Source organism: Mustela nivalis, assembly GCF_964662115.1.
Source record: "Mustela nivalis genome assembly, chromosome: 5".
In the NCBI taxonomy this organism is placed as follows: Eukaryota; Metazoa; Chordata; class Mammalia; order Carnivora; family Mustelidae; genus Mustela; species Mustela nivalis.
In genome coordinates this window covers 152,046,069-152,060,813 of record NC_139024.1, presented here as the reverse complement: position 1 = coordinate 152,060,813, position 14,745 = coordinate 152,046,069, and the positions used below count along the sequence as shown (strand labels likewise).

Below are 14,745 nucleotides of genomic sequence, written 5' to 3'. Positions count from 1 at the left end.
TATAAATTATAGTATTTTTCTTCACACAGGGTTAGTATCCAAAAATAAAGACAATGAATTAAAAATGGAATCAGAAACACGAGTATTTCAGGAGGTATTTTCAATATTTACAATTGAAAAAAAAATTTTCATCCGATTCTATCAGTATTATTTGTCCCTAATTTTAAGAATGGGAAGACAGAAAAACTCTTTGTCTAATACCTCACAATTTGCATTCTTGTACCCTGATAGACATAACAGTGAGTTGATTTTGTCAGGTGTAAACAGTGTTTTCACACTTCCTACAGAAGTATGCCTTCGTTATTATTCAACATTTAATTAAGTCATAACACCAGAAAAGATCTGGTAGTGAGTTACAGCATACACGCTCTACCCGGCTACCGAACTACAGAAAGACAGTGCGGGATCCTGAACCTATAAATAAGACATCATGATGGCAGACTATTCTGGTGTTGACAGAAACAAGCACAGGGGAAACAACCAACGATCATGGTCAGATACAGACACAACTGGATGGTGGCTCCACCACGGTATGGGACTGTAGGACAGGCACCTCTCTTAAACTTTAGTTTTCTTATCTGAAAAATGGGGACAATACTCACTTAAGTCAATCCCCAGAGAATGTCCTGCAGAGAGAGTGCCAACAATAAATGTATACTCTCTAAATCTTAGTGTACTAAGACTGTCTTTGGCTATTTCAAGTTACAGAAACACTGGGACAGCTACCAACCCAGTTCTTTTTTTTTTATTATTTTTTTAAGATTTTATTTTTATTCATTTGACAGAGAGAGAGAGAGAGAGACATCGAGATCACAACCAGACAGAGAGGCAGGCTCCCCGCCGAGCAGAGAGCCCGATGTGGGGCTCGATCTCAGGACCCTGAGATCACAACCTAAGCCAAGGGCAGAGGCTTAACCCACTGAGCCACCCCGGTCCCCCTATCACCCCAGATCTGACTCATTCTTGGCCATGTCTGGACAAGTAAAGTGCTAAAAATCCTACCCAGGTTTTTGTGTTTTGGGTTTCCTAACTTCTTTATCTCATTGGATAAGTGGTCCTTTCGATGCATCCTGTTCGTTCCCTAATGTCAAGACACTGCTAATTTTAAAAGAGAGTGAAGGAAATAACCACTTCATCTAACAGTCTTACAATTCTCATAAACCTGCTGTTACTATTTCCCAGATATGCCAGACATTAGGTTAACTTTTGGAAGACAAATCAATGAGGCGAGAAATGGACAAAAAATAAACCATAGATTCTGAATGATTTCAAGTTGAGGAAACCTTAAAGGCCATCGAGTATGATCCTCTAATTTTGTTTGTTGGAACCTAGACTCCGAGAGGGTAAACTGGCCCAAATTTCTGAGAAAGTCTATGCATGTGTTCTTCTTGTCCTGGAACTGTGCATCGGAAGTTGATACTGAGATTTACTTAGAGCTCCGTGCTTCTGCGATCTTAGTGCCGAATTACAACTACTTAAGTGATGATAATTAACTTATAGCAAATGATCATGGGTACATAAGAAAAAATGAGTACTAACAGTGGACTACCACTACACTTAGAGAGGTTTTTCTGAGGATGTAAGTAAATGGCCTTAGTCAATCATTTGGATGAACCCATGGAAGAATGTATACCACTCCCTCCAAAAAAAGAATACAGAAGGATCTGTAACCTGCTGGGTGTTAGAAGTTAAACGTACATCCCTTTCTTCTTATATTAAATATAAATCTAAAACACTTACTCACTGGAGAGCTCGTGTTCCTTCCACTCAATAAGCTGACTCCCGAGAAAGCCTAGAAGAAAAAAAGCCGAAAACCAAGTTATCTAACTTGTAAACATATCTAGTAAAAAAGTATAAGGAAATCTTAAAAACCACTGGCTAAGATACACTTGAGATGTTATCCATGATCGATTTCCCATGGCCTGATTCAAGTGGATGGGCTGCCCAGATGGAGAAGCAGGAATGAAAATCAGGGTGACTTGAAGAAGAACCTGGTGGGTTTTGGTCTCCTCAACACACATGGAGTCTTCCCCATCTTCCTCCATCTTTACTATTCCTTGTCTTAGGGAACAGGTTCCATAGTCTTCCACGGTCTTCAGATCATAATGGAAATCTCACCCTCCTTTTCTGCTATTTATTCCCAAATTTCAAGCACAAACCACTGTGATCCACCATCACAGTGGATCCACCATCACACATACCACTGTGATCCACCATCACAGAAAAGGATCACAGTGGATCCTTTTCACAGCGGAAAGAACAAAGGGTTTAGAACCGGATGGACCTTCGAAGCTCAACTCCCCCAAACTCTGAGCTGGATGAGATAAATTGCAGTTTTCTCTTGTAAAATACGTGTTTTATGTCACGGGATAATTGGAAGATTAAAGGAGCTAGCACGTGTAAAACATACAGCACAATATGTGAAAGACAGGATGCACTGAAATGGCAGGCATTATTGCCATATTCAGCAATGACAGAACAGTGACTCTCCTGACAACATTTCAGAGAATGAAGAAAGCCATCTTCCTTCCTTCAAGGGGCATTCGAGTCAAGAGCGGAGGCCCAGCATACTCAGAGTGAGGTGAGTGGGGCTACATACAGCAGAAAGCACCCAAATGAAGGGGTAGCAGGAGAGGAGGAGAAGTTCAAGGGGAAGGTGGGTTACGTGTTCACTGGAAGAACTGGAGACACTTCCTGAAGCGACCAGGACCTGAGTTAGGCACGAAGGCTCAGCGTCGGTCTGAAGCAGGGAGAGATTCAGGCAGGTCCGGAGTGTGGCTGAAGTCAAGCCCTGGAGTGCAAACGCATCTCGTGCCTGGCTAACACTTGGCCAGGGAGTCACGTAGGAATCATGGCTGGCAACCAAGTGGGGTCCAGCCTGGGTAAACCTTGAACGTCAGGCTGAGTAGCCCAAGCTTATCCTAAACAACTTTTCTTAGCAGTAGAACAGTCCAGACACAGTGAGGAAACACGGAGATTCAGTGGTGGGGAAGCAGGAAGGTAGGGTGAGGACAGAGGCGATGTGGGGACCAGGTGTCACCTACACGATGGGCAGGGTCAGGGTGCTCCTTGCTACTCTGGTCTAGAACACTGGAAGTCAGCTGGGAACTCTGCCTTCCGTGCATAAAGCAGGTCCTCATTATTTACCCATTGCATGGGGAGGCCAATGATGCCAGAGGGGCAGGCCTTTTTTTGGGTTACAAAGAAGCAGAGGAAGGAGACCAGGGATGGGCATGCACTGGGAGGCAGCCAAGCCTTTAGCAAGGTTGCATCTGGGGTTGCTAAAAGCAGAGTCCCATGGCCTGCAGCAGCACAGTAAATAAGAACTTCGGTCCTGGCGATGGACAGGGCAGCTCAAAGGCTGGGCGGGGTCCAGGGCAAGGCTGAAGGAAAAACTGAAAGCTAGGAATGGAGTGGCCATAAGAAAGTACTTTAAGAAGGTCTCTTTGTTCCAACAAAAAAGAAAAAACCTAATTTCATGGAGCTACTCAGGTCCTTCCTTGTAATGACTACCCCTAGGGTAATTCTTCCAGGTATAAAACACAAAAGCCTACGGAGATAGATTCTCAGGCTCTACGGGGCTGCATCTCCGTCTTCAGAAGGTTCTTGCACACACTGCTTGCTCTCCAGGCAGCTGCTGCAGATTCTGAACAGCCTAAGGGCTTGGTGCCCGCCTGGGCAGGCTGAGTTCCAACAACTCGTCAGCCTTGAAAAGACCTCTAAGTCTCCCTCGGTCATTTTGGGCTGTTGCAGCAAAGCGGACAGATGCAGCCTCCGCCTTTATAGGGCTGCCCCTCCAGGGCCCAAGTGGGAAAAAGGACAGAGAGCAAAATCTAGAGGAATCAATTCAAGATGATGTCAGAGACATTAAAGAGATTTTCAAATCTCTAGGCGAGGGGCTGGACAGGGATGGAGGGGGCCCGCGAGGGCCCTCTGGACTGGGGACAATCAGGGACGGTGAAATCTAATCTGAAGACGACAGGAACATTGGGCACCATCACCAAGGAGAAAGAAATCACCCTTAAATGAAATCAAGGACGGCAACACAAGAGACAGTCATCGCACGTGGCAAGCCCTGTGTTTGGTCCCTACGGTCATTATCTCCACAGTCTTCCTAACAGTTCAAGTTCTTGCCATTCACACTCTGGGGATGAAAAACTTGACTTAAAGTTAAGGAAGCTGTCCAGCAGAACAGGTAAATCAATCTCACATCCAAAACCAGAGTCCAGGGAAAGCTACTGACCAGGAGGAGCCTGCAATGGAGTTTGCTAAATAGACAGTGAGTGGAAACCCAGGGTAGCAGGCATGCGTGAGAAGGGCAACGAGCAGGAACAAGGGACGCACACAGGGGACGCGACCTAGTAGTGGTGAGGACTTGGTGACATGCCACGGGGACCGACAAGCCGGCAAACCCAGGAGAATGCAGCGGACGCTGTGGAGTCCTGGAAGTCAGCCCAAGACCATGAGCAGTGACCTTCTAGAACGTGTTCAGCTGATGGGGGCTAGGTAGGCAGGGAACAGCCGGGTTAAGAAGCCCTGATGGGTGAGTGGGAATACACTGAACACTGGACGAAGTCGGATCCTGAAGATACAACTCTGGGATCACTCGGCCACATGGGCACCCAACATCACTATGGTCTCCGGTGGGACAGGGGTGTCTAGACTGGCTACAAGAGCAGATGCACAGCTCTGCAACCTTCAGGAAACATTCAAGGGTTCCATCTGCCACCCACAAACAGGAATAGCCACACACTCACACACCCTCACACACACACACACTCCCCACACCTCTTTTTGTTGAAACCGATGGCCCTACTACCCAAACTCAGACCAAAACGACATGATATTCCGATTCCAATGCGCCGAGTTAAAATACTATGAAATCAGGTGGGTTTTGACGTAAGATTCTTCAATTGATGTCATTAAAACAGAAGGAATGAGTCTAGAATGACTCCCTCATGAGCTCTGCTGTCCGTCTGAAACAAGGAAGAGCCCTCATCGCTGTCCCCAGACCAGCTTACTTGGGAGAAATCAGATGGGTTCAAGAGAGCAAAACCGAAGTTTCAACGTGCACATGGGGAGAGGGAGAAAGTGCGCGTCACTAATGAGTAACGTCCCACCCCTGAACCCAAGCGGGACCCTGAACTCCCATTTGGCTTTGGCAGAGGGGCCACCACAGCAGTGAGGACAGACCCCTCTCTCCTGCTCCAGCGTGAGCAGCCAAGTTCAGCAGTCTAGCCGTTCATTAACATGCTACTCTGTGACCATTATTTTGTGCGAGGACCACTGTATATCTTTTAAAGTCTCTATCAACCACCACTGGAATGCAAGGAAATGACTGTTAGAAACGACCCCAATGCCAACTCGCACCATTATTAATAAGAAAACAATGTGCTGCTCAGAAGGCTTCCCCCCCAACCCCCCATCACAGGGCTTTGGCAGGTGAATCATTCTTTCTGTGAACTCCAGTAACAAAGAAAGCCCATTTCTTCTGAAGTCTAAGCAAATCATAAGTCTAGGAAAAAAACAAAACACCAAGATATCAGAAGTATATAGCCATTATGGGCATTGTTTTTGGCAAAAGGCGTGGACTAGGGAATAGAAAACCTTTTTTGAGATTCTCTCAACTCTGTACTTGACTCTTAAGTGAGTCCTTTGACCTCCCCGGGAATTGGTTTTACTTATACAATGTTGGGGTACCTGAGATTATCCTGAAGATTTCTTCTTATATGATTATTCCACGGTCAAAGGATGTTACTACCTAAACAACTGCTAAGCCCACAGTTTCTATAATTATTTCAGAATCATTTTATGCCTTATTTGTATGATTTGCCTTCATCTTCTATATATACTTCTATATACTTCTGTTAACAAGAATACACTGGTATCTGTGGAGAGTAATTTGAACTGTAAAACGGTCAGATGATAGAACAGAAACACAGTTAAAGGTCTTAGATGGAACTGACTAAAATAATGTTGGTTTTCTTGGGGCGCCTGGGTGGCTCAGTGGGCCAAGCCTCTGCCTTCAGCTCAGGTCATGGTCTCAGGATCCTGGGATCGAGCCCTGCATCGGGCTCTCTGCTCAGCAGGAAGCCGGCTTCTGCCCTCTCTCTCTGCCTACTGCTCTGCATACTTGTGATTTCTCTGCCCAATAAATAAATAAAATCTTAAAAAAAAAATAATGTTGGTTTTCCTGCTTTAAGTTATAAATTCAATACATCCCAAATGAGACCTTCAGTTGTATTTTGAAGACACTAATAAACTCTCAAATTTTACAAGATAAAGCTTCAAAGATACCTAAGTCCACCCTGAAAAAGAAGAGCAGTAAGGGGGACTTACACACAGATACCCTACGGAGCTACAATAATGCAGCAGTGCGAGTGTGGTTAAAAAAGGAAGAAACCAATGGAGCACAAAGGTGATACCATGGAGACAGAATCACCTTATTAAAAAAAACTGGATTCCTACCATACAAAGAGAGAGAGAGAGATGGTGTGTGTGTGTGTGTGTGTGTGTGTGTGTATAAATTCCAGATGGGTTAAGACCTAAACGTGAAAGATTAAACTATAAAATATAACAGATAACATAAACTTTATGACAGCAGGGTAGGGATTCATTTATTTCACGGAGCCCCCAAACTGGAATCTTGATGAATTAACATTAAAGATTTTGATTCACTAAAAGAACTCGATGGACAAAGGTCACAGAATAAGGACAGGCGGGACACCTAGGTGGCTCAGTCAGTTAAGCGTCTGCCTTGGGCTCACGTCTTAAGCCCAGCATTCTGAGATCAAGTCCCGCATCAGGCTCCTTGCTCAGCAGGGAGCCTGTTTCTTCCTCTGCCTGCCCCTCCCCTGCTTTTATTCACTCTTTCTCTCTCTCTCTCAAATAAAACCTTTAAAAATTAAAAAAAAAAAAAAAAGAAAAAAGAAAAGAAAGAAAGAAAACTTGATGCTAATCATTAGTGGGAATGTGGGTATATAAACACTCATACCGCTGGGGGAAGTGGGAGTGTGGATGGGGAATCAATCTGGAGAGACTCAGAGAACCTGGTAAAACTATACTGTTAAGGATATCTGAGCGTTACACACACAGACACTACACACCCTAAGGTCAAGCAATTCAACTATCCATCTGGATCCCAAATAAATAAATGCCCCTTGGTAGTTTCCAGGAGGGGGGGCATGTCTGAGGCTTTTCACAGCAGCCCTGATCGTGTTTCGATAAGATGGAGACAGTGCAGGTATCCATCACTAGGGGAGACTATAACCGTACACCAGGCACCGGGCACAGTAGCATCCAATGACCACTTGGACTCAGTGAGCTAGAGGCACACGTAGCAATGTTCATGCACCTTCGGACCATGGCAGGTAGAGAAATAAGAAAACAGGATATGTAACACATTTACATAAATTAAAACATAGGCACGGTAAGTTCAAAATATGAAACCATGTGTATTTTGTAAGAACACGTTCGTTGGCAAGTACCTACCTACACTTTGGAAATTAGCTTCTGGGAAGAACAGAACGGGGGATGGAGGGAACCGTCCCACGCCAGCATGCCCGCAGACACACCCAAGTGGGGCCCCTATGAGAAGGCACGTTTACATGTGTCTACCTGTATCAAACACACGTTGAAGAAAATCACATATTATTACGTGTCACGCCTACTGTTGATATTGCTACCTATTTTTAATACTGATTTCTATCTACTGGATTGACTGCATAACCTACCAGTGGATGACAACTTTCGATTTTTCTTTTTAAGATTTTATTTATTTATTTGATAGAGATCACAAGCAGGCAGAGAGGCAGGCAGAGAGAGAGGAGGAAGCAGGCTCCCCGCTGAGCAGAGAGCCTGATGCGGGGCTCGATCCCAGGACCCTGAGACCATGACCTGAACCGAAGGCAGAGGCTTTATCCCACTGAGCCACCCTAAGTTCCTAAAAACGTACTTTTTCTTACAACTTTCAATTTTAAGACAGCATCGCTCTAGATGCTAATAAGAGCATTAGAGAGAACCCCTGGAAGAAAGGGGCCGTGCATTCCTTAAAAAGCCAAGCACAGAAAGCAGAATGGAGCAAAGGGCCCCCCCCCCCAGGGCTGCCTTCTCCCAGACGCACATCCACAGGGAATTCCTGGGAGTCTGGGGCTGCTCCCGGTCACGTGAGTCAGACCCACACGGCACTTCCGGAGAGTGAACTTTTCACCCCTGCCTCAGCCCGGGCTGGCTGGCCCGAGGCCAGAGCTAACGCAGGAAATGATATGCCACTTGCTGAAGCATAAAGGGATACTTGAAAACAGAAAGGAACGTTTTTTTAAACCGTCCTTAAGCCCATTTGAATAATATGGAGATATAAGAAAATAGGGGCCCCCTCTTGGAAATCTCAAGTCGGCGCATGGAAAGGGTCGACGTGCTGGGCAGGGGAGGAGGCTGCAGAGCCTCCGGGGGGGCAGAGGCTAAGAGGACAAGGACACGCAGGAGAGACCCGACACGTCCACCAGCTCCTGGTTGCAGCGCAATGAGAAGTTAAAAGCAAATAAAAATTTTTGGCCCACACCAACTGAAAATCCTCTTTTCAGGGGAGTGTGAGTTCCTTGCCCCAGAAGGGCTTGCCAGAAAACCCTTTCATGGGGCCAATACTGCAAACAGTCATTTTGAGCTGTTTAAATAGTGCTAGAGAGTTCTGCGCTAGAAGAGGCAAAAATGCACAGATATATACAATTAAGGGGAACCTGGGTGGCTCCGTCGGTTAAGCGTCTGCCTTCAGCTCGAGTCATGATCCCGGGGTCCTGGGATCCCAGGGTCGAGCCCTGCATCTGGCTCGCTGCTCAGCGGGGAGCCTGCTTCTCCCTCTCCCTCTGCCACTGCCCCTGCTTGTGCTCTCACACTCTAATAAATAAATAAAATATTTTTTAAAAAATACAATGAAGAAGAGAATTTTGCTTCCCCTTGGAAGCCATGACAAGTAGAGGAGAATACAGAGGCTTATTTCCACACGCTCCCCAACCGCCAGCCCCACTCTCTAACCCCCATCACAACTGTGGAAAGGACGCTTCCCGGAGGGCACTTTGCGCAGGAATACCCAGGAGCTGGCTCTGTGAGCTTGGGTTTCAAGGAGGCATCTGCAGAGAGCTATAATCAACTTCTCAGGAAACAGAATTAAGTAATTAAGAGGCATTATTAAAACAAAACAAAAACCTAAAAATAACTCGGTTCCATATACTCCACATAGCACAACAGACCCGGAGGAGAAAGAGAATTCGTGGGAGGAGAGGGAGTGATTTCTGTGTGTAGGGCAGAGCGAAGGTAGAGCAGAGCTGGAAGGGCAGGCAAGGGGGAAGAGACCAGAGCAGGTCCAGTACCAAGAGATGGACATGGAGGAACCACAGAGCTGTTTCAGGGTATTTACTAGTATCTGGTCCTCAACTTGTAAGTGTTCGCCAAGTGCCAAAGGACACACGCCACATTAAAGATAACAACCAGCTACTTCAGATTCTGATGAAAATATCGTAAGAGAACAAGGATCCTGAAAACTATCATTTATTCAAAAGGCTCTTTGCATATACAATGGCTAATGCTCAGAACCATTCTGTCAGGTCAATGATAACCCCTTTCACGGAAGAAGAAACAGACGATCACAGGTGCTAAGCAAAGTCCTCGAGGTCACACAGAAATATGCAGCAAAGCCGAGATTTACCCAAAGGCACCCTGACTTCAGAATGTCTTTCCATGAAGGGTACGGACTCTCAAAAGTGTACATCAGGGAAGATCAGGTCATCGGGACCTAGAAAAGAATTTTCTCCATTTAAAAAGACTAGAATGGGTTAAGCTCTCTAAGAGTAAACTTACCAGTGTCAGTTACCAAGTTTTCCAAGTTTTGATGATTTTACTATGGCTCCTGAAGATATGATCACTAGGGACGCTGAATGAAAGGCACATGGGAATCCTACCATCCATGCAGCTTCCTGTGACCCAAAATCATTTTCAATAAATTTTATTTATTTCAATAAATGTTTTTGAGGGGCACCTGGGTGGCTCAGTGGGTTAAGCCTCTGCCTTCGGCTCAGGTCGTAATCCCAGGGTCCTGGGATCAAGCCCCGAATCAGGCTCTCTGCTCAGCAGGGAGCCTGCTTCCTCCTCTCTCTCTGCCTGCCTCTCTGCCTACTTGGGATCTCGGTCTGTCAGATAAATAAATAAAATCTTGAAAAAATAATAATAATTAAAAATAAATAATGTTTTTGAAAATAAAGGGAATAAACGTTTTGGAAGGCTATCTCACCTCTTTTTGCTTTGGCTGTACATAGAGCCAATATATCAATAGATTTATACATGGTGTATTTGCAAAATATATAGATATACTTGAGTTATGTCTATATACATCTATTTCCTATATAAGTATGTATTTAAGATACACACTGGAGATAAATCTAAATTTCTTTTGGAAATATATTTATATACTATATTTGTATATGTATTTTTTTTTTCCAAAGGCTAAGACTCAGTTATCTATAGTGGACATATATACCACAAGAAATTAAACCTTGGATTCCTCCTACTTCCATTTGATATTATTAAACTTCCATTAAATACATATTAACTACCACATGGTGTTATAGTTCATCTATACAAGTTTATGTGTTTCCACTCTCAATTTTCATTGTTTTTCTTTGTCTTCCACATTTACAGACAGAAACCAGGGAAATGGGAGCACCTGGGTGGCTCCATCAGTTACGTGTCTGCTTGGGCTCCGGTCATACCCCCAGGGTCCTGTGCAGCGCGGAGACCCCCTCCCTCTCCCTCTGCCCTTCCCCTCCGCTTGGCCTCCCACGCTGGTGCGCTCTCTCCCTCTCCCTCAAATAAGTAAATGAAAAAAAAATAAAATAAACACACAAAAAAAGAAACCAGGGAAATGGAACTACCCTTCATATCTAAATTAAACATCACGGGAATAAAATGCCTCGTTGACATTTTAAAAAGATTGCTTGATTAAAAAAAAAAAAAAACAACTTACTTGTTCTAAATAAGAATGATTCAACCACTTTCTCCTTCAGTGAATAAGGCAACTTTGAAACCGCTACCATTTTTTTTCAATGCCTTCTACGTGCCATTAAATTCTTTTACCATCACAGCAACAATACGTACGCAGTAAAACTGAACATACCCATTTTCCATATGAGGGAAGCTAGACTAAATGGACTGATTTGCAGAAGTCATGCAACTATTCTTGGCAAAATGAGAATTCAAACTCAGATACACGGGGCTCCAAAGATAAACACCTTTCACCCCCTCCAGGTTCTCCTTTTCATGCTGAAAAGGTGTCAACTCGATTATTTACCAATCAAGCCTTAATAGTGAAATGCCCATTCTAAGCACACTCGCATGCTCAAAGAAAAAAAAAAAAAAAATCTCAATTTTCATTCCTGGCTCTTCTTTGAAGTTAAAGTTTGTTACTGAAGCTGAAGAAAAATCTTAGAAGTATGAAAGAAATGCAAGTGGTGTTCCAAGTAACAAGATGTGTGCGCCTGAGTGGGAAACATGGGAAGAGCAGCTGCCGGATTCATTTTGGCCTCATCTGATACTATCTCACTGATCTGGGTCCAACTTACATTTGTTTCTCCCTCCCCCATTTCCTCTTCATTCCAGAAGCCTACGAAAATCCCAGCAAAGGAGCAGGATAGAGTTTCCAGGGCATGGAGAGCACCATCGAGTAAGGGAAGGGTTGTCTACTCCAAGAATAACCTTATTTCAACTAAGAAAAACCTAAGACACAAGAAACAAATCCTTATGGGATCATAAATAATAACCGGAAACAAAATTATCTAAATATTGATCATGAAAGCAAATAGGTTTCTGGAAGAGAAATGCTCAAAAGAACTAATTAAATACGCCTTTTAATCCATACTCAAGCACGGGGCATTGTAATTTACAATGAGTCAACCTCAAGCGGGATGTACTTTTTAATTCAAACTTTTTTTTTTTTAAGTCTTTAATTATGTTGAATTCCACTTCCAGCTTTTGTTCCCCTGCACTGATCTCTATCTGCTCAGCTCTGAAGTTAATGAACTTCAGGGTCCTGATACTTGAAACTAAGCACCATCAAAAGGCACTGGTTCTGAAGGTCCTCAAATCTCAGGGCACTGTGGAGCCTTCCAAGGACCTTTGGAAATTTTTAGTCTACACATGAAACCGGTAGTATTTTGTAAAAAGCAACAGACATCTCTCAATCAGTGATGCTTTCTGAAAAGGTCAGAGTAAAAATGGTTTGTTGATTTAGATTTTTAAATTCTCCTATGTGTTTTCTCATTACAGTGGGATGATAAGGTGACCTCTAGTTCTCCCCTTCCAACTTCTTGGTAAAATTAAGGGACTGTAATTGATTAGTACGAGAGTAAAAGAAAATAATGTAACATCCCAGAAAACCTACACGCTAAAGGGTCCTGTTTTTTCTCCTAGACAACTAAGTATCAGCTAACAAAAAACAGCAATGCCTATTTCCTTTCTAACGTTCAGGGGCTCAGGTAATAATGCTGTCAAGTGTCGTCTGCAAATCTCCTACCCCACCCCTTCTCCTCAAAAAGATTAGACGAAATAACTGTCAGGCACTGGGTTAATCCTAGGAGATACACAGGAAATGATATTTTAGTACCCTCCCTAACACATTCACACTCTAATGGAGTAGATAAAGGTAACAATTATAATTCAGTGTGATGAGGAGTGTTCCAAGGATAAGCACAGGGTGTTATGGAAAGATATAGGAGGAACGGTTAACACGATCCAAAGAAGGGAAGCACGGAGACCTTCCGGAGAGTTCCCCCAGAGAAAATGACGTCTGTAACAGACCAGGAGATAAAGAACCACTCTGCATCCAGCAGGAGGGCGCTAATTAAAAAGAGGGTCCATAACAAGTGTTGATAAGGAAATTTTGGATTTGATTGTCTGAGGAGACAATCGCCGGTGGGAATGGACAGTAGCCCAACCACTGGGGAAAATGGACAATTCTTCAAAATGGTCAGCACAAAACTATTCTCTTCACCCAGGAATTTCCACTCTTAGATTTAGATCCAAGAGAACTGAAAAGCTATGTCACAGCAGCACTTTTCCGCCAAAATAGCCAAAGTGTAGAACCACCCAAATGTCCACCAATCGATGAAGGGGAACCAAAGCAGGGGACGGTCCAAACGGTAGCATCCGTCCGTCACCAGAAAGCACTGGAATATGCTGAGAAATGTGTGAGTATGAACCAACCTTGAACACGTGATGCGAAGCCCCCACAGCCAGGTACAAAAGGCCGCAGATGGTCGGATGCCATTTACAGGAAACAAGGAACAAGGAAAGACCGTAACAAGGAAATTCCGAGACGGAAGGCAGACCGGTGGTCTCCGAGGGCCGAGGGGAGAGCGCCACGGAGGAAGCGCTAATGGGATGGGCTGCTTCTTTGTGGCGATGAAAATATTCTGCAGTTAGAGCGTGGTGATAGCCTTGTGACTTTGAAAATCTACCAAACGATACAAAATTTCCTTTTTAGGGGTATGAATCCTATCTCAGGGAGAAATAGGATGGCGCGGGTAGTAACAGGATTGAGGGGCCAGGAAGAAGAGACAGGGAAACCGGGCGAGAATAAAGTCCATAAAGAGAAGGAGGCGTGACCCGAGAGCACGGCAAGAGGGCGGACGAGTGGGAATGAGGGGGTCCTCCTCCCGTTCGCGGCAGAGGCAGAGAGGGGGGCAGGGGGTACGCGTGCGGGAGAGGGCAGAGGGAGCTCATGTCCAAAACATCTCTTAGGGACATGGGCAAGCGGTCAGGTCAAGGAGTCTGAAGTAAAACAAAGAAGGTAAGAACCACATGGGAGAGAACAGGAGAAGGTGAGGCCTGGAAAGTTCTTGGAAGTTTCCCACAATTGCTTTAAAAAAAAAAAAAAAAATCAGCTTCTGTGTTCAACACGATAAAACAATTCACTTAGACACAAAACGAGCAGGGAGTCTCAAGAGGGATTTCCTCCTCTGTTAACCCGCTGGGATCCTCGAGCTGGAGCGTGAGGGGCCCTGGCTCACTTCCTGTTGCTTTTCTACATCGATGTTTCCATCATTTCTGAGCCTTTCCTAGGTTGCCCGTCAACTCTCGAACTCCTGCGGCAACTAGCTTCCTCGTTCATTTGTGGTTTCTTCATATTTTGTTATTATTTCAACAACTAGGCAGTAGAGACTTTGAAAATTCGTGTAACGAGGGCCTTTACGAACCTTTTCATAAACTTAAGGGAAAACAAGTATTTCTCCTTATTTGTTGTATCTTTAAAAAAAAAAAGAAAGAAATTTTTCATAATTTTTAACATTAAGAAATCAGAATTTTATTTGACGTGTTCCCGATCTCAAAACATAATTTGTTTCCATGCATTAGTAACTAGAAATTCCTCTTTAAATGAACTGAATTCACTTTTTCCTTTCAGCTGCTAATGTGTACAAGTCAGACATTCAAGATCTAGATCTCGGTAGGAAAAGAATAACAGAGTAACTCTACCAAATGATTTTACTTATAGACAAAAGCCAACGAGTAGAATTGTAGGTCAAAGGTGTGCTATAGGAGTCCTCAAAAAGTATTAACGTCTGATTTCTACTCAAACATATATTAGTTAACCATTTTGAGAAAGCTTCCCATGCAGCGATGTTCACAGGTAACCAAATCTGTTTCTTACCTCAACACTATGTTACAAACGAAGAAATTGGAGCGGCCAGTCAAGGGCAGACC

At 44.1% G+C, this 14,745-nt stretch overlaps 1 protein-coding gene across 5 annotated transcripts in view; it reads right to left on the bottom strand.

The window, feature by feature from the left end:
* Positions 1–14,745, bottom strand: part of LOC309865112 (uncharacterized protein) — a 335,985-nt gene that overhangs the window by 79,739 nt on the left and 241,501 nt on the right. For 3 of the 5 annotated variants that reach the window (XM_082731329.1, XM_082731328.1, XM_082731331.1), the window contains one exon: positions 1,741–1,792. The exons of the other annotated variants lie outside the window; for them this stretch is intronic. In XM_082731329.1, coding sequence (XP_082587455.1) covers positions 1,741–1,792 — 52 coding nt within the window. The remainder of the gene's footprint in view (positions 1–1,740; positions 1,793–14,745) is intronic. 5 annotated transcript variants of the gene reach the window in all.